Source organism: Alosa alosa, chromosome 12 (assembly GCF_017589495.1).
Source record: "Alosa alosa isolate M-15738 ecotype Scorff River chromosome 12, AALO_Geno_1.1, whole genome shotgun sequence".
Taxonomy (NCBI): Eukaryota; Metazoa; Chordata; class Actinopteri; order Clupeiformes; family Clupeidae; genus Alosa; species Alosa alosa.
In genome coordinates, this window is record NC_063200.1 from 3809227 (window position 1) to 3829011 (window position 19785).

General features: G+C 42.3%; 1 protein-coding gene across 1 annotated transcript in view; it reads right to left on the reverse strand.

Annotated features, from left to right (window-relative positions):
- Nucleotides 1-6954, reverse strand: part of LOC125304784 (transcription factor 4-like) — a 149500-nt gene extending 142546 nt beyond the window's left edge. Inside the window, exons 1-3 of the mRNA XM_048259282.1 lie at nt 6360-6954; nt 6045-6083; nt 5018-5090 (exon numbers count right to left, since the gene is read on the reverse strand). Of these exons, the coding sequence (XP_048115239.1) occupies nt 5018-5090; nt 6045-6083; nt 6360-6461 (214 nt within the window). The 5' untranslated portion in view covers nt 6462-6954. The remainder of the gene's footprint in view (nt 1-5017; nt 5091-6044; nt 6084-6359) is intronic.
- Between the last annotated feature and the right edge of the window lie 12831 nt (nt 6955-19785).

Below are 19785 nucleotides of genomic sequence, written 5' to 3' on the forward strand. Positions count from 1 at the left end.
AAAAACACTAAATGCAAAACATTACAAAAACACTAAATGCAAACTGCAAACAGAACACACTAAATGCAAAACATGAGAGGGTGAGATTAGAATCTGACATCTGACAATAAAAACAGTTGTGTGCACACACAAACACACATTAACTCTTCACTCCCTGGTGAGACCCAGCAGCCAAAAGCATTAAAGGGGCTCCTGCAGACTCACACAAAGAAAGAGTGAAGGGGAGGGAGGGAAGGAGAGAGGGAATGAAAGAGATGGTGGAAGAGAGAGAGAGTGGAAGTAACCGTAAGAAAAAGAAGAGAAAGAGAGCCAAGGCCTCGACCTCCAAACACCACAAAGCTCAGGTGGCAAGCAGCAGAGTCCATCAGCCACATCCACCAGCACTGTGAGACTGGCCCTGAATCTGGGGTCTGACAGACATGGCCATAGGACACACAAACACACACACACACACATGGCCATAGGACACACAAACACACACACACACACACACACACACACTTTCAGGTAAGTCCAGTCTCAAAAAGGGCAAAATGCTCTCCTGCTTAAAAGAGCGGCCAGCCACTGACAAACATAAATGTCTACTTTCTTAGCAGACCCCCTTCATTGGCCAGACCAGGAAATTGTCAGTAAAACATAATAGACATAGACCATACTATGAGCCCATTCTACTTTATGGCTTATTTTTCAACAAAACTGAAAAAACAAAGGAAGATACATTTTTTAGAGCGATAGTTACCAATGTAATAATCTTGATGCTAGTATATCATATTTTTGAGTTTAGGCTTTGGGATCTTCCTAATCAATGTTATAAACAAGGGGATGTTCTGAACCGACTGATGAAGGATACATTACATTTGAAACATGAAGGGGGCATTATTGCAGGGTGTTTAAAAAAAGGTTTATCTAATTAAAACAAAAAAAAAATTATGAAGAATCAGAAATGTGAAATATGACAGCATTTCCAAAACAAATAAGGCTTATGTTCAAATCATTAGTGAAGTGTCACAGGGAAGGATAAAACGAAGGCTTGCTTAACATTAATGTGAAATATTCAACAACAACCAAACATAGTGACTCTGACACATACGGTTTGGCTTATCTATTGTTGATTTAAGTCTAAAACAGATTAACTCTGAAATGTGTACCGACCTCACAGACAAACACTCTAGAGCTTACTAAAAGGAAATGACCCTTCCAGGTTTGACTCAGACTTCATCCCTCTGCCAGCACCACACCGCAGGCAGTCTCCCTCTGACACTGGCACCTCCACCAAGAATAGCTCTCGATGGGGCCTCGCTGAAAAGAACAAGGATCGTCCCTCTCTGCAATCCCTGTCTGGGTGAAGATTTGTCCATGAAACATTCCCAGCTGTGTGAGTGACATTCCCCCACATTCCCGGTGGGGAGGTGGCAAATTCCAGGCTATGAGTTCTCTCAGGGCCCAGCCTCCGGGCCGATGATGTGGCGACACACTAAAACGTTATCAAAGCTTTTGAAAATCCACCAGCAAACCCTGACGCACAGCGTGGGCCTATGGAAACACACCGACCAAGTGGCACACCGCTGCATGTGACATGCTAGCATTAGCCTCCAACGTGCTTGGCTCTAACCTGCCGGCAGCCACAACAGTCTGCTGTCTCACTCCTCACCACAACAGTCAACCAAACTACTGTAGTGCCTTAATTAAAGTTCTCCATTACAGAGTGAGCTGTTTCACCTATGGAGTTAATTATAAGCCACGTTGACATTCTCCTGTCTTTATTTTCCTAAGAACTAATTATGCTTTTTTTCCCCATCCTTTTGTCTATTTTCACTTTTTCAGTCTACCTTCATCTGCAGGTGCGGCGATGAGCGTGGCTGCAGTCTGAAATAGAGTGAGAATCAGAACACATCTCAGACAGCTTCCACAGGGCAGGGAGATCTACTGGGCGACCACCGACCCAGCCAAATTCTACACTAATTACTCAACTGTCTCAAACACTTTAGTCAGACTTTTCACTGATACAGACTAATTGCGATCATCAATGTATACTAAACATCAACAGGACTGTAACAAAGGGAAGCATGTATGAAGCAACAACTACATTTTTCAATAATGCTTGATGTCTCTACATCTTCCTGTTGATACTCTGGAGGCATGGTACTATAACTCATTTAAGGAGGATATAACAACTGCCTCATTTCTTTCCATACACTCTAATTGAAATCACTTTAAACAGCATGATTTACATTATTCTATTAATAGTCATCTCTCAGCAACAGGAACCAACTCTGATAATCCTTTGAGACTGCACACTTACTGACAAAGACAAGACGAAGGTCGAAGGTCACGCTCTTAACCAACATTAGATCAATTAAAACAAAACAATGGCATTGTTCTCCTTTTCATTACAATATTTAAATGAGCAGAAATAATATTCTTTACCATGAGAACTTTCAAGAACTAGAAAATACTAAGGTCAAGTATTCCTTGGGTATTGTATGAAACAACCCATGCCTCACTCTAAATAAGAATTAGAGTGCATTATAATGAAAACACTCAGTCCACAACCTGACCAAAAAGCCTCGAATTTGTAGCACACACCACCCTGTATATCAAGTTGTTGGGCAGCCTCTGCTCCTAGCTTGGATGAGCCTCAGCATCTCTGCACCTCCAACCCCTGAATGTTTGGTCTGCTCGCCTCTCTGGGTGGAGGGAAAGCTTCCAGAGCTACACCAATCCATCCACCACTATTCAATCACCACAATACACAAAAGGGATTACTGACATTACTGACAAAAAATTAGCCTGTGCTAATGGCCCGCGGTTAAGACAACAGACACCTTCCTTTCTTCTCTCGTCCCTCTCTATTCTATTCTGAGGGAGCAAAGACCTGAAAGAGGCTGATCTTCAGACACAAGCCTGAAAATATTATCGTTATGAACACAGCAATTATTAGTATTAAATCATAAATAGTACTAATAATATTGCTATTATAGCTAAAATATCTATTAATTCCTAATCCGATGCACAATTAGAGCATGCCTCTGTGTTTCTCTCCCTCTCTCTAAGACGCGGGCACACACACACACACACACACACAGTCTTTAAGTCGTTCTGCTTCCTGGGAATAAGACAAAGACAGACTCTCAGTGGTAAAGAGGTGGTGGGAGGAGGAGAGAAATCAAGTATTAAGTGACTGTTTCCCTCCGCTTCATCTATATTTTGAATGCAATCAGTCCCTTTTGACTGACAAGCATGACCAACACAGATTGGAGTGAAAAAGCGTGAGGGAGTGCGGCAGGCTGGTGGGGAGCGCTTTATCTGTCTGGGTACAAGTGCATCAAACAGGAGCAGGATATTATTAAAACACTCTTACTCTTGACTGTGACTTAATAAGCTATGCCGATTAAGAGAACAAAAATGTGGCAAGCGATCAGGCCTATCTGCCTGCACCCGAATTTCAGCGTCGCAAAGAGGTTGGCACAGGCTGCGCTGTGCGTTGCGGGTCGTGTGTGCCCGCTGCCATCCGGCTCACAAAAGGAAAAGAAGACGCCAGAAATGGATTTGGTGCTTTCTTCTTTTCTTTTGACATCCTTATGAACCCTTCCAATGCTGCTGTTCTAGCAAGTATAGATAAATAAAATAAATATAGACCTAGCATATGTGGCCAGCGCACATTTATAGGCCTCCCCTTTTTGTCAGTTCACACTTTATTAAACGTTTCCTCATTTTTTTGCATGCCAACTGCAAGTTGCATGGCAACAAGGTAACAGTGGATTCACCACCACCCACCCCCCATCAACCTGCCCCCTTCGTCGACTTCCCACCAGTGCAAAACTGCCACACAATTCACGGGAAAACACAGGATTCAAGGGGTGGAGAGAGGCACAGGACTGCCAACATCTCAAACAACAGGGAAGGTCTGGAAAGGTTCAGCTCAACCTTGAAAGAATCAGCACAGCGACCGTCCACACACTTCCCAAAATAAAGAGTGAACACGAGTAATTCCATACACTGCACGAGTAATTCCATACACTGCACGAGTAATTCCATACACTGCTGTCTGTGTTTTGCTGTATTATATTTTGTGTTGTTTTGTTTTTCCTTGAAAAGTAGTAGCCAGTAGCAGCTCAGGCACTGGAAATGGCAAAGCCATGCCTTTCAATTCCACTGAAAGAAACTCCACAAAAAAAATTACAAAACATGTGTCTATGTCAACATGAGTCTGTCTCATCTCAATTCATCACTACTTCTGTGGTGAATGTGGGGGGAAAATACTCAACTTAGTATTCACATACACATTCAGATAACCTACATTATTTCTTGTAAGGAATGCATATTGTCATATTGTCAGACCAATACTATAAAAAGAATATTACTGTGGCATCTGCCTAAATTCATTTTAAATAAAGGATTATTTAAATATGCAACAGTTCATTCTATAAGAGTAGTTAAGAAAGTCTAGTGTTATGAAGAAATGTAACAGTGGCACATGTAATGATGATAAGAGATGCCAAACTAAAAAATCTCTCCCCGGTTATCTCTCTGACCACGGTGTTCACCAGCAGCCAGCATGGTGAACACTTCGCCCAATCCACAGCTGATTATGGCGCATTTCACCTGCTAAACAGGAAGACAACAGACTGCTGGTCCATCCCCTTTGTCCACCAATGACACATGGCCTGTCCAGCGCTCAATTCAATATCACAAACACGAGGATCAACATGAAAGCCTACAAACAGCCGATCTCGCCCTCGCTGTACTTACAACTCCGCAACTTGGAGACCGCTAATCGTGAGTCACGAGGACAGTGTTCTATTTGAGTTATCTTTTCAGAGCTTTTTGCCACACGCTGAACCCCATTTGGAAAGCAGAGCTTAACCCAGCTCGATGCATGAAGGCAAAAAGTGGAGCGCACAGTTGATTCGAGGCATGTGGTGCTGTGTTCATACAGAGTCATTTCAAGACAAAAGCATTGGCATGGGCCGTGCGTCTGCATTTTTGACATGTCATGGAAATGTGACTGACGTACTTGAGCCTGTGAAATGTCCACTCCCGAGCGAGGTCGGTCCGTTCTTTCCACTGCTTACGGGGGGAGAAAACATCTAGAAAAAAACAAGGATGCAAACAAACACAACTTTGAAATAAAGTCCCTATTTTTAATCAAATAATCTTAAATACATTTAGAGTGTTTATTGTAACCGTAGCTTTAACAAATTGTATGCATATCAATTTATCACAGAAATACCCACGAAGAGTAAGCTGCCCTGCATTTTTTCAATGCATGCTTATGTAAACACAGTGAAAAAAACTAGAAAACGGCGTTCTCCTTAAACCTTGCCATATCTCCATGTCAAATAGATTGTAGAGCGTTTAAATAAACTTGTAAAAAAAACAGCCTAGTTATTATTGCACTGACCTAGCCTATACCAGACTCCACATAACACGGTTGTCAATAATTCAACAATCTATCATCCATGGAAAAGATACTACGGTGCTGGATAGCCTACATTTTAAGAAAAAAGTATCAAACTTCCAACAGTAAGAATAGCCTACAAATAGCGTAAAACGTTGCGTTAATTTACAGAGTTCAAGCCGAGTTAAAATTCTGTCAAGTAGCCTACTGTAGCCTATGAGATTTTTTTTTTTTCAGCAAACCTAAATTGACCGAGCGCCCATAGGTTTAAAACATGGCCGAAGGAAACATTTCCCGTAGCCCATAAACTTCCCAAAACCATTTTTCAAAAGTCAAATATTTCACACTGTTTATCTATTTAGTAGTGCGGGGCAGTTTGAAGGGTACCGGGGCTTCATGAGTGATAGAAGCACAAGGGAAAGCGTCAGCTTGTACCACGACATGAAGCCGCGACCGTTCCCCTAATCTCAGCACTCCCGACATGCTCCTACTTTCACTGGGACAATGCGGGGATTTCACCGTCTCAAAAAGCTGTCAATGACATGACAATATGCACAACACGTCTGTGTTCAAAACGTAAATATCACAGAAATCAAGCTATGAAAGAATAAAACAAGAAAAATACTTAAGTGTGATATACTACCATTGGTGTTGGGAACATTTTCAAATCGCTGTTTCGCATCTATAAGACAACAAAATTACTAATGCAATATCATATTTCTCTAAACATGGTTTGGAAAAAACACTTCATGATTTAAACGACATTTTACAAACTTTCTTGAGTCAAATTATTTACGGTAAGCTACATTACTGGCGTACATGTGTGTATAACACTTTAAAAGCAAAATGCCTCACATCTGATTTATACCACAGTACATAGCCATGCATAAAACAAAAAGTAAACATTTAGCGATAGTGCGGGGTCATTATTGATACTAAGATATGCACAATTGCTTACCGCGCTGAAATCCAATAAGTCGCTTAGTTCTTTGTCTGTCCCTAAGGCAGCCATTCGCTGTTGGTGATGCATTTTAGCAAAATCACACAAACCTAAAAACATGAAAACAAATTGCGGTCAGAAGACGCCCGGTCGCGCACTGACAAGGAGGAGGGGGGACCTAATCACTATTTCAGATCTTCCTCAAAATCCACAGATGACCACAGTCGCAAGATTCCACTTTGCGTTTAAAACCTATTCTTTCTCAGCGCCCCATCACGCAACAGGAGGTTTACTTCAAATGAATGAATCCAGAATAAACGATCGGATTGAAGATGAGTGGAATTTAAATCAAGACTTTCCCAAGTCCAGCTCCGCTCAATACGCAGGTTAAACGGAGGATCTCGCGCCGACAACCCCGTGGAAAGAAAACAAATAAATAAATAAATAAATAAATAGTCTATAAAAACAGCGGAATATCGGGATCAAAAGAGATAGCTAGTTGGCTATCGCAGACAGTAACAAAGGTGGCTGAAGGCTGGAAAATATCTCTGAAAAGGACGGTGTTCATTAAGCGGGCTTTAAAAATAATAATTGTAGCCTACGCTTCCCTTCAATCGAGTTAAAGCACCATGTGCACTCGTGAATGATGTGTTTGTACAGCCACCTAGCTACCTTTTCACATAACGATACCTTTAACACGGATGATGGCAGCTACGAATTAAAATATAACCATGCCAGACAAATGAGAGATATGTGATTATGTGCTTTATTGTGACATCGAAGAGCATACATGCAATAAAGGTTTAAGTGCTTCGTGTTAAATAGTGCTGGTTTATACGTCTGCGCGCTCAGTCAAGTGACTACTAGCCCCACGAGCTGTCAACAACCATGTTCACTTAAAGCATAGGGTAGCCTACTCTATTTGCCCAGGACGTTTATTCCCATAAATAATTGGGGCCTAATTTACGTGGCTATGGACTGCAAAAGTGTCAAAAATCTACAAATGACCAAAAGCCACTTTTGATGTTTCCGTGAGCCTGCCGTAGGCTACCCATCACTTCTCTCAACAACGCTGCTGCATGAATTCCAACCGCGGCCAAAGCAAACAGTATGCTACTCTGATCAAATCTGTGGCTTTCGGACAGACAAGCATTGCAGTAGGTTGCGCCAGTCTCTCTCACAATACTTCTTACTATAAACAAAATTGTTCACATATACTTAAGCTAATGTTGTTAGCTGTAGATTCAACTTCGAAAAGTTTAGTCGCGAGATCTTGCAACACCGAGAACTAACATGTTTATGATGCTGACTGCTGATGTGCAGTGAAATTTATTCCAAGATTTTGAAGCCATATTTTAATCGTGACAGTTTACTTGTCCAATACATTATTGGATAAGGTAAGAATACAGGTGCGCTGAATATGGCTAATCTCATACTTTTCAACTTCTGACTGAGATAATGTGCAGAGTTTTCGAGACTTCGGAAAAGTTTAAACATGACTTGTCACCAGAATACGCAATCAACAGGCTCATACTGGTTATATATGTTTTCGAGAAGGCTAAAACATAAACTTCGAAGCGCTAACGTCGTTACTAATGTCAAACAGTTTGGGGGGGACGTTGACATTCTAGTTAAAGTACCATAGCCAGCTATCCAGCAACAAAACAGTCTCATACTTCTATTAGAGTGAGGTGGATGATAATGTCATTGGGAGAGTGAAAGAATTTACCTTAGTTTTGAAGCTATGTTACTCCACAAAGAAGCAAAAATGCTGTTAAGTGTGTCGGTTAACTACCAGTCAACGCAAATTTAGTCAAGTTAGGTAAACGCAAAATACTTTTTTGAGGCTTGCTAGCTAGCGAGCTAGCTAGCGAAAATCTTTCTTCGACAGCGATGTGAAATGCTGGCTACATTTGTTTTAAAACACCGTGTAGGTTCCGACTATGGCAAGTTTGTAGCAAACGCTGACTTGTATCCAAAAATCCCCGCTACTGTTTTTTTAGGCTTCTTTTTATACTCCATGTAGTTAGCTATACAGCTACCTTGCCACTTTCCATTGCTCTAACGATAGTCCTGAAGCTGTAATGTTACTGTTCAGTTGCATGTCAGATAGGCGCATGCAAGCAGCGAGTCTCTTCCACATCCGGGACATGCATCACCCTCCAACTTCGGGTCATATTTAATGACGTCGTAGAATGAAGAGATCACATTTTTCTGCATGTCCACTTCTTTCAGCAAAACATTTCTAATAGTCAGATAATATTCAAAAGTGTGGCATAGTTGAGTGTACATTTTAGGCAACATTATCATAAAAATAGCATAGAAACTGTATTTTCAAGAGCATTTGTGTTAAGCAAAACTGGTGCAAAAGAGTAGGCAGGCCTATTTCATGTAGGCCTACAGACACTTATTGACAAATGATTGGCAATAAATTGCAACGTCTACACTGATGTATGTAAACAGTTACAACAATGAATACAGTCAGTCAGCTTTTGCAAGAACCATAAGATGGAAGACAAGATATGGGTTCAGGGGGAAGGAAAAATCTATTTATAGTCTTACAATGTTAAAAACCAATACCTTTTAGCTTCCTATTAAGAAGATCTCGGACTCACACTAAGCTTTTAAGCCTGTGGCTTGGCTTGCTGCTTGTAGACTCTGGATCAGCAAAGCAAAATTAAACTGTTTTATCACAGCTTTTCCTCAATAACAGTGAAATTGATTACAAAGAATTAAAAGAGTATTGCATCATTTGGACGCATTTTAAAATAGTTTTTAAATCTTCTCTTCCTAGGTTTATAAGTTTCTGATGGAGAGCATTTCCTTTAAAGCTCCCAGACTAATACCATTGCCATTGACCGCAAAGCCAGTGACTTGCGTGGATGAGAGATTTAATCAAAGGCTGGACTGAATCCTCAATTATTAGAGGCTCCATACAGTCTTCGTAGGTCAGTCAAGAGAAACCTTGTATTATACATCAATTAATGATTAAAACAAGGGGTGTGTGTGTATGGGGGTGGTGGCTGGTAGGCTAGACCTCTCCTCAGAAACCACAAGATCAGCAATATAAAAGTGTCCTGAAATTCACTAATGTTATAGCCTGACGAGCCAGACCCACATTAAAATGTAGGGTCTGGGCACTCACCGTTTCCTGTGCTCAGTCCGAGGGGCGGGATAATCGGTTGTCTTTCAAATTCCCTCTGCACGCAATAGGACAGCGCTATGAGTCCCATGCGTTTCCCACCAGCGAAGCTAGTTGGCTAGTTCAAACTTTTGCCAACTTAATAAAAGCTTAACTCGTGTCACACTGTTCGCCAACAGCAACATCCATCTTATTTGTTTTCAAGTAGCAGGGAATTCAAGCCAAACCGCTGCAACCATCAATCATTATGTTAAGCCTGCCTAACGACTCTATACACGATTTGATTGGCCTGATAGAAGTTTAATTTTTCGAACTCACAAGCCAACGGAGAGTTGCTAGACTAGCCCTGGCTGCTGCTAGGGTGCGTCTAGATTTCTAGGCTACTAATGTTATGCTATACTGACTTTGTGCTTTGTGGTTAAAGTAGTGTTCTTCCTATGAATCGGCAAAGTAATGTGTCTACTCTTAAGTTCTGTGGACCAAGAAGTGCAGAATGATTAGGTCCCAGATATGGCTTAAGTTCACTTATGGGACTTTTTGAAAAAAATTTATGGGACTTTTTGAATCTTTTTTAACAAATACTTTCTATATTCCACACTCCAAATAAATATCCAATACAAATAATATGCTTTTTCCAGTATGTGAACTGCAACAGAAGGTGTTCATTGCATAGACCCATGATGGAATATGAAGTGTTGAAACACCATTCAAAGCTGTTCAACCGACCGTGTTCATGCATTGGCTAAAATATAAGGTTAGAGAAATGTTTTTTTTTTTTTTTTATAAGGCAGACACTCACAACTAGGGGTGAGTCACTGGGAAGAAATAATATCATAAACACAGCGCTAGAGCCCGTGGTCTAAAAACATGGGGTTTTGCCAAGCACCTGTGGAAGCATACAGCTGCAAAGCAGAGGGAACAGCATAGGAAGTGTAAACCTCGGCTAATACCCTTTGATTCCGGGCTGCGCTCTGGGCTTGGGGATTGGATTTCAGCACATTCCTCTCCATGGCCCTCCCACCAGGGGACTGACCACAGGCATCTTCAGTTTCAGCAATTAAAGAGATGTTCCTAACAGGCTGTTGTCATTCCGACTATTGGCCGGTTGGTCCACTGGCTTCCATAGTATGTACTGAGCTGTGTGTGTGTGTGTGTGTGTGTTTCATTTATCCCAGTAATGTGTTGTGGGGAGCTGGATGCCAAGCAGATGGTGCAGTGGTTTGTACAGGTGCCACCAGGGTTTTAAAAATGTTTGGGTTCAAGATCAGGGCAAAAATCTTTTGGAAAAATGTAAAAAGTACATTTTGAGGTTTATGGTGGGTATGGATCCAGTTCACAAAGATATGTGTCAAGTCACATTGAAATGTGGTCTGAATTGTATAAAAATACATTAAAACATCAAGGGAAAAAGTTATGTTGCAGTCAAATGCTCTGACAGGTATTACAGCACGAAGCTAGGGCTGTGGTCATCTGATAGAAAAATTCATAAGCTATATAAATCATTTGGAGGTACAGGTCATGCCATTCTGACCTCTATAGTGAGGTGGCAGTCGTTCCAAGGATGAAAATGAAAATGAATACATATGTATATTTCTGTGATAAGATTTTCACATCATGCATTGGAAATCCTCCCACACATATGTTAATCTCCACCGGTAGCTGGCAGAGCCATCATCTCCTTGGCAATTTGTGCACTCAACCCTGAAGTCAAACCCAAACCACCTGAAAGTGAATTTTGAAAGAGCGCATTTAGCAGTAGCGTGGGGAGGAGGAGGAGGAGAGGGGGAAGAGGAGGAAGAGGAGGAGGAGAAGAGGGAAGAAAAGGAAAGACGAGGAGAGGATGCCGACTCAGCAGAGTGGGCTCTTTTAAAATAAGCTTTTCTGTGGAGTGGCGTGGAGGCCTGCCACTCACCACAGACCTCAGTATGATCTGGAAAATGAATGGGTGCAGATCGCGGTGATGGCACCAAAGAGGCAACTTCATTTTCCTCCGGCTAACCCACCCAGCAGCAGCAGCAGCAGCCCTGCGGTGCCTTCAGAAGAAAAAGCCTCACCACTGTGAAGATAAAAAAAATTGAACCCCTGCATAGGTTCGAACACCACCACAAGCTCTTGCCTCAGTTCAGATTACAGTTTATTTTGGCTCCGAAACAAAGAGAGTATGGGCATTGGCTCATTCTAATCTAGAGGACTTCTGTTTTTAGCATGTGTCCCATACACACAGTAGATGCTGACCTCTGTGAGGAAAGCCATTGCTCAAAAAAGCTTACTCTGTTTATATTTCACCTCCCCCACATTTAAACAATTTATCGGAGCACTTCCTCCAGATGAAGTCAATGATGTTGACATTCTTGGCCCAATCAAATGATGCTTACTTTACAGCCTGATCAGAGAGCATAGAGTGTATAACTATATCTGAGATGGCCAGCCAGGCAGGGGCTGTGCTACCCTACGTCTTTTTTGTGCAACCTGCTCTCCTCCCGTACTGACTGGGCGGCCTACATGTGAGCATGCTAATGTCCACTGACCCCTGAAGGGCGCACGTTTCCCCGTACACCTTCCAGGTTGCTCTTAACCAACACTGCTGCGAATTATCTGGCTTAACGAAGCATTCAAATGCTCTGACTGATAAATATTTATTTGGAGAGGGGAAATGAATTTGAATTGATTCGAAAAATGACCCACAGCTCATTTAGCTGCTCCAGCATGTCCAGCACCATAATAATCATAATAATAACAACAATCTGAGCCCGCTGCGGACACACTGGCATGGCACACTGCCATGACCGTTTACCCTCCCACTCAGGAGCGGTCCTCTGCCCTCCAAACTCCAGCAGCCCCCGCACACTCCCAAGTGGCGTCCCAGACGAAAGGAGACACTGACAGATAACCTGGATGGACTCCCACTCCAAAGCTAACCTGTGACACAGCAAACAATGGCAGGATATTCTTCAATTAGCAGACAAAGTAAACAGCATTGCATGATAAAATGTAGACAGGAGTTCATATTAACAAAAGTTATCGTTGTGATCATTTGTGATAGTGCACTCTGTTGGTTATAATAATGCTTGTATGGAGGTGAAATATTTTTCAGGCAGATAAGAATCTTATTTTCAAAGTAAAGGTAAGTTATGAATCCGTCTCATGATTAAATGATTTCCTTTGAGATACATAGCATGGGCAGTGAGGTAACTGATTATATTTGCTCAGTGGTAAATTAAATGAGTTGGCATAGGATGCTGCTGCACTGCATGTTATTTTAGTGTAATATTACGTGCTACTACATAAGTGTTTGCTTGGGGCAGTGCATGGACTAAAGGCATTTATTTATATATGAAAAAAACAGCTTCAAGCTCAAATACCGTTGTCAGTAAAACAAAGATCTTTCTTTTGAATCTAGACCATTTCATGCGCAAATATGATTTTAATACAGCAGTTATCTGTGTTGCTTATATCCCCCCCTTCTGTGAGCTAACGTAGTGTAAATGTCACAGTTAGCTAGGGGTTTACTCCACACTCTAATCTGCACCTCTCTGATGCTCCCTCCGAACAGATGGGGATCATATCTCATTGATCCAGAGTAGGAGCCAGGCAAACTTGGGTAGAGGACACGGTGGGTTTAGGAACCAGTAATCACATTCAAAGTTGAACCTTAAAAACCTTACCACTGATTGACTGTCTTCATGATTTATCTCTGTCTCAGTATTATCTTGTATGTCATCTTATTTCTAGTTATTTCTTCCTCATGCTTATTGTAAGGTGCAGGACAAAAGGCAGCCAAAGCCAAAACATATATATCAAGACAATTATAGTCACTCACAACTTATGGACACAAGATATTTACTGACATACTGGTCAGTTATCCTTCTAAAATAATTACTAAGGCTTAACTAAGCTTAAATGAGTTGATAGTGCCAGAGAACCGGAGTGGTGTTAAATGGTGTGATAGTGTGCTCAGCTGGGAGAAACACACCAGTCTGTCCCCTGCATCTCAACCCCCTGTCCCGAAAAACTCCACCTCTTCTTGCTCCCCAGTTTCGCTGCTGCTCCTGCCCAACAGGGCCACTGCAGGGATCAGCTAGGGCAATCGACCCGAGCCAATTACCAAGCCTCTGAAAGCAGAGGAGCTCCTGCCAGGCCTCAACGCGCAATTAGACACATTCTCGACACCCATCACATCTGTGGAAGTGCCACTTCACAAACTGGCTTGGCTTTTATTGTGTCATTTCCTCCGCAGGTGTGCTTCACCGACTGGACAGGTCACAGGTCTGCAATCTCTAGAATGAGAGACCGGAAGAGTCTTCTCATGGCACAGACACAATCAGTGAGACAACTAATAGTTTGATTTTTTGCTTCAATCCAACGGTGTTTTGGGAGAATTCAGATGAGATGACAAAGAAGTAGAAAAAATGGATGTGATGGTCTATATAGTGTAATAAAACAAAAGAGAGCAACTTTAGTGCAAATGTTCTTCAGTGATAGGCCCACTCATACAGCTGCACTGCTCCATTGCCCCAAGATGACAAATTGAGAGGGACTTTGACAACATCTTGCTCACTTACATCAAAGAAATCACCAGCCCTCCTTTAATCATTGAGAAGTCTGTGTGAGAGTGTGCACATTACTGTATGTGAGTTCACCATGACTGTATTCTATAAACTGATATGTGCTGCTTTGTCTCTCTCAACTGCAGCCTGCAGATGTTGTGATCGAGGTGAATGAGCAACCGAAGAAAGACAAGAGGTGGAAGTTACAGGAGTTAATGTAGTCAAAGTAAAGAAGTACGAAATAAAATAGGTGAATTTCAGAGCTTAAAAGCTGGTATGCTGGCTGTCTCAAATCGTCTTTAAATACTTAAAATGTGGCATCAATGAAATGTATGCTTCAAAAGCGTAGCGAGCAGCAGATTGTCTCATACCTGCACACGGATCGTCCATGTGATGAGACTTAATCAGTGGGGTGCTAATTGAGTCTTCTTGGCTCTTTTTTTTATCACAGTCGGCCATTTTTCGCAGCCCACGCACTCTGACTGTTTTTGATTGTTTGGCTTTGAGAAAGGAAAATAAGGGAGGAAGGGTGATCGCTGGAAGGTCATTTGAAAAACAAGACACAAAGTGGCATGAAACGCATATGAGATTAAGCTGTGAAAACAAGATTGATAAATCAAATAGCATGTCAAAACAGGGACAGTGTGTTTCTGGAGTCAGTTACCACGGCTGCACTGCCAGTGTACTTCTCCCAAACCACCACTGAGGGGTCAGGTTATCATTTAGCACAACACTGAGTGGACCTGTGATGACACAAGATTGCAGTTTTATACAGCATAGTAGAAAATCTTCTTTTGGCGCATTACAGAGATACAACACAACTCAGATGTAAGAGAGGTCATCTTGCTGATAATTTCAGTAATACTTTAAACTCAAATGATTATTTTCATGCTCACCACCTGGAATTGTTCACAGCTGGGTTCAATGAAGTTGGTGTGTTACTACTTCAGATGGATGTAAGGTTGTCAATGAATCATTCTACAGACAAAACACACACACACACAAACAGAATGACGATCTGAGTCTAAGTCAAAGGGTGAATCTGAATGATCTTAATAATTAGTATGCCTCCTTGTTCACCATCAGCATAGATGAAGCCTGAAGTCCTTTTTGTGTTCTCTAAATAGGTTGTCACACTCAGAGTGTGAGTGTTAGCTGACTAACTCCCGAAACAAGGTCAGCTAAGCTAATGCATGTAACAGGGTATTCAGTCTCAGGAGCTCAATGTGATTTTCCAGGGTAGCTGAACCCAGCATTTAAATTCCTTTCTCATTGCTTGTTATTCAGAGCAAAGCCCCATTCAGTCAGGATTAAAATAGAGTCCTCAATCATTTTTATAGCTGTCAGTATATTTGGACTAATATTCAGACATTTTAGCCCTGTGCAAAATTGCAGTCTCGGTTATCACTGATACTGTCTTATATTTTGTTTCGTGGCAAAAATGATACCATTTATTTATTTATTTATTTATTATTTTATACCCAAAGATAATTCTGAACAAACAAATCGACACAAAGTTCAAAGCAGAGGATTGAGACTGACCAGTTTGTGATATTTGTTCAATGTTTTTTTAAGTTAAATATTGTAATGCAGGGCAAATTTAAATCACTGATTGTTTTTGATTGATATTTCTTTAACAAATATATTCATGCATGCACTATCACCTTTCTCCTAGTATTTTCTTGATAACTCGTATGATAATTAGTATATTTTATTGTGAAATATTGAGTTGTGGCCGGTCACAGGCGTTGTAGTTGTTCACAATCTTCTTTGAGTAGCTGTGTAAGGATCCAGTAGACCATTAATTGAACTTGGCCTGTTTACCCTCTGTTACCTCACTTCCGGTTAGTGGTTTGTAGATCTGGAAGTTATTCTCTCACAATTTTATCACAATATGTTGTTTCAGGTTTAGTTATCTTTTTTTTTCTTTCTGAGAATCTAGTTCCTTCATCATTTATCTACACTATGGTTTCCAACTTGCAAGTTGCTCTTTTAAATAACCAAAATAACCCTCCTTGTCCATTAGGATACCGTGAAACTGCTGATTGCATCATCACTCTTGGGGATAATGTGATTTGTGGGCTCTCTGTTATGCCACCCATCACCAAGCCCAGGTAAGAACTAAAAATAACAATATCTGTATTGTCTTTCATATTATCCTTTATGGATTTCACAAGAAAACAAGCTTAAGCTTCACTGAATACTGCAGTTCAATTACGTCAAATGTGGAGGTGATGACAGTGAACACACTCATACACACACACACACACACACACACACACACACACACACACACACACACACACACACACACACACACACACACACACACACACACACACACACAAAACATGCATAAAGCTCTGCATGGATCTGTCACTGTCACCCTGTCACCTGTCAGTCACTGCCTCTGCGACACAGGTGTGCACATGCAGCGTGGTGCTCCCCTCTTCCTCTGGGACTGTTCCGGAAAGAGCCCCAGGCTCCGATCATCACTGCTCCTCATGGAGGCTTTAACCGGACGAGATTCCAGTCATAGCTGTCATCTAGCCAGATCCCCTGAGTAACTGTGTGTGTGTTAGTGTGTGTGTGTGTGTGTGTGTGTGTGTGTGTGTGTGTGTGTGTGTGTGTGTGTGTGTAAATGTAAAATGTATGTGTGTGTGTGTTTATCTGCACATGTGTGTATGACGGAGAGGGTTATAGAGGGGGTTCAGCAGGATTTGAAACCTGTGTTAGATTTGGTACCACAGCATGAAAGCACTGGTTGATTTACTGCCACTCTGACTCAGTGGTCCATGCATTCATTTGCGTGCATGTGTACACACACACACACACACACACACACACACGCATGCACTTACTCATAAATACACACTCGCGCAAACACACACACACACACACACACACACACACACACACACACACACACAGACACACACACACACATACACACACACACAAACAGACACACACACATATGTGCACACATACACATACACACACACACACACACACACACATCCATACACAGACACACACACACACACACACACACACAAGCACTAACTAACACACCATCACCACCACTCTCAACCTGCTGCTGAGCCACATCTGTTAGTTTAAAAGACCTAACTTTTTACTTTTTTCTAATTTTTTTCGTCAAAGAGTCCAAAGAGCACTTTCCCAAGACTGAAAACAGCTGCTGGCAAAAAATACCTTCACAGCCATAAACATTATTAAAACCATTAGAAAATGTGGATGAAATTCCTCCACCACCTGCAGAGATCAGCTCCAACGTACAAATGATGTTCATCCTGAGTTAATAATCCCAGAGGGGTAAATGAGAGATGTAAAGTTGTTGTTGTTGTTGTTGCTGTTGTTAAAATCTGGACAGTACTGCTGGACAGCCAAACATGTGTTCGCACTTTTCTCTTGTGTGAACGGCTGGATTAGGGAACTGGCCCGTGGAGACTGGCTGTATAGTAAACACTCCCATCACAAGAGAGGACACGGGGAAGTCATCGCCGCTAGGAACGGTAGCAGTGGACGCCTCAGAAAGGAGGGAGGATAGGACAACCAGGCAAACGGCAAGATCTCTCCACCCTGCCCAAAATAACGAGTAGAAGGAAAACTTATCAGGAAGTCCTGTGTGTATGACTGAGAGTCATCTGAGAGGCAATGGGTTTAGGTGCCCATTAGGAAGGTGTTTCAAAATGTGCGGCAGTGCTTGGAATGGCTGCCGCTATATGCATCTTTCTGTATCTGGGTCCCTGAGCTGCTATTGGTACACAAATGTTGCCATTGGTGCACTGGATGCATTGCAAAGCAGGCCAAAGTTCAAGGAGGTTGCTAAGCAACAGTCTTGTCATTGCTCCATGCCAATTGTCCCAGCCTCCAGTCATGCCAAGTCAAGTTTTGTGCCAACCAATGGCAACTTGTGTCGTCATGTCACCGTACAGGATTTTTGTCTCTTCATACACATATATTTCCTTAAACTTTATATTTTAAAAACACCACACAGCGCATTGGGTTGGTTGTGATTATAATGACAGCATACTGTTCATTTTTTTTTATTTCCCACCATGCAACATTTAGAACAATTACAGGCTAAAATACTCTTACACTGTTATTAGTGTATTTGCCGCAATCTTTCCCATGACCCATTGTTTCTGTCCCTACAAAACTCATTAGTAGAAAGGTGACTGAGATATTAGTCATATAACTAGGTTTCGGACATTTTGATACTAAATGTGACATTGAATGTCAACAATAATCTTTTTTAAAAAGTAAAGAATGATGATTGGAGGGAGGGAGGGAGGGAGGGAGGGAGGGAGGGAGGGAGGGAGGGAGGGAGGGAGGGAGGGAGGGAGGGAGGGAGGGAGGGAGGGAGGGAGGGAGGGAGGGAGGGAGGGAGGGAGGGAGGGAGGGAGGGAGGGAGGGAGGGAGGGAGGGAGGGAGGGAGGGAGGGAGGGAGGGAGGGAGGGAGGGAGGGAGGGAGGGAGGGAGGGAGGGAGGGAGGGAGGGAGGGAGGGAGGGAGGGAGGGAGGGAGGGAGGGAGGGAGGGAGGGAGGGAGGGAGGGAGGGAGGGAGGGAGGGAGGGAGGGAGGGAGGGAGGGAGGGAGGGAGGGAGGGAGGGAGGGAGGGAGGGAGGGAGGGAGGGAGGGAGGGAGGGAGGGAGGGAGGGAGGGAGGGAGGGAGGGAGGGAGGGAGGGAGGGAGGGAGGGAGGGAGGGAGGGAGGGAGGGAGGGAGGGAGGGAGGGAGGGAGGGAGGGAGGGAGGGAGGGAGGGAGGGAGGGAGGGAGGATCATGTCACCGTTACAGGATTTTTGTCTCTTCATACACATATATTTCCTTAAACTTTATATTTTAAAACACCACACAAGCGCATTGGGTTGGTTGTGATTATAATGACAGCATACTGTTCATTTTTTTATTTCCCACCATGCAACATTTAGAACAATTACAGGCTAAAATACTCTTACACTGTTATTAGTGTATTTGCCAGAAAATTTCCCATGACCCATTGTTTCTGTCCCTACAAAACTCATTAGTAGAAAGGTGACTGAGATATTAGTCATATAACTAGGTTTCGGACATTTTGATACTAAATGTGACATTGAATGTCAACAATAATCTTTTTAAAAAAGTAAAGAATGATGATTTCTTTTTGGAAAAGAACATTTATGGAAAGGTGTTTTTGTATTATCACCAAGTTATCATTTCTACTTCTGTGTGTTTCCACAAGTTAATGAAAATAAATGACACGTTATCCATCAGATAAGATATGATGGGGAAAAAATCAAGGTCTGGAACAGCAACGGAGTCTGCTCAAGTGATGTAAGATGTGTGAATTTAAGTATGTGGTGTGTGTGTGTGTGTGTGTGTGGTGTGTGTGAGTTTAAGTATGTGGTGTGTGTGTGCGTGTGTGTGTGTGTGTGTGTGTGTGTGTGTGTATGTATTCCTTCTGTGACCTAAATGTGATACTAGTGTCTGAGGACAGGGGTGCACAAGAGAAGCCATTGGAGAACCCATGAAAGCAATTAGACAAGGATGCAGTATATCACATATTCTGACCACTGCTTCCTGTGTGTGTGTGTGTGTGTGTGTGTGTGTGTGTGTGTGTATATATGTGTGTGAATGTGTGAGAGGTACACGTGTGAGTGAGTGTGTTTATTCATTTAGAGCAGTCAGGCTGTGAGGACTCAGGAGAGATGGTTCTAGTTGATGGCATCTCCTGAACTGTTTGGGGACTGTG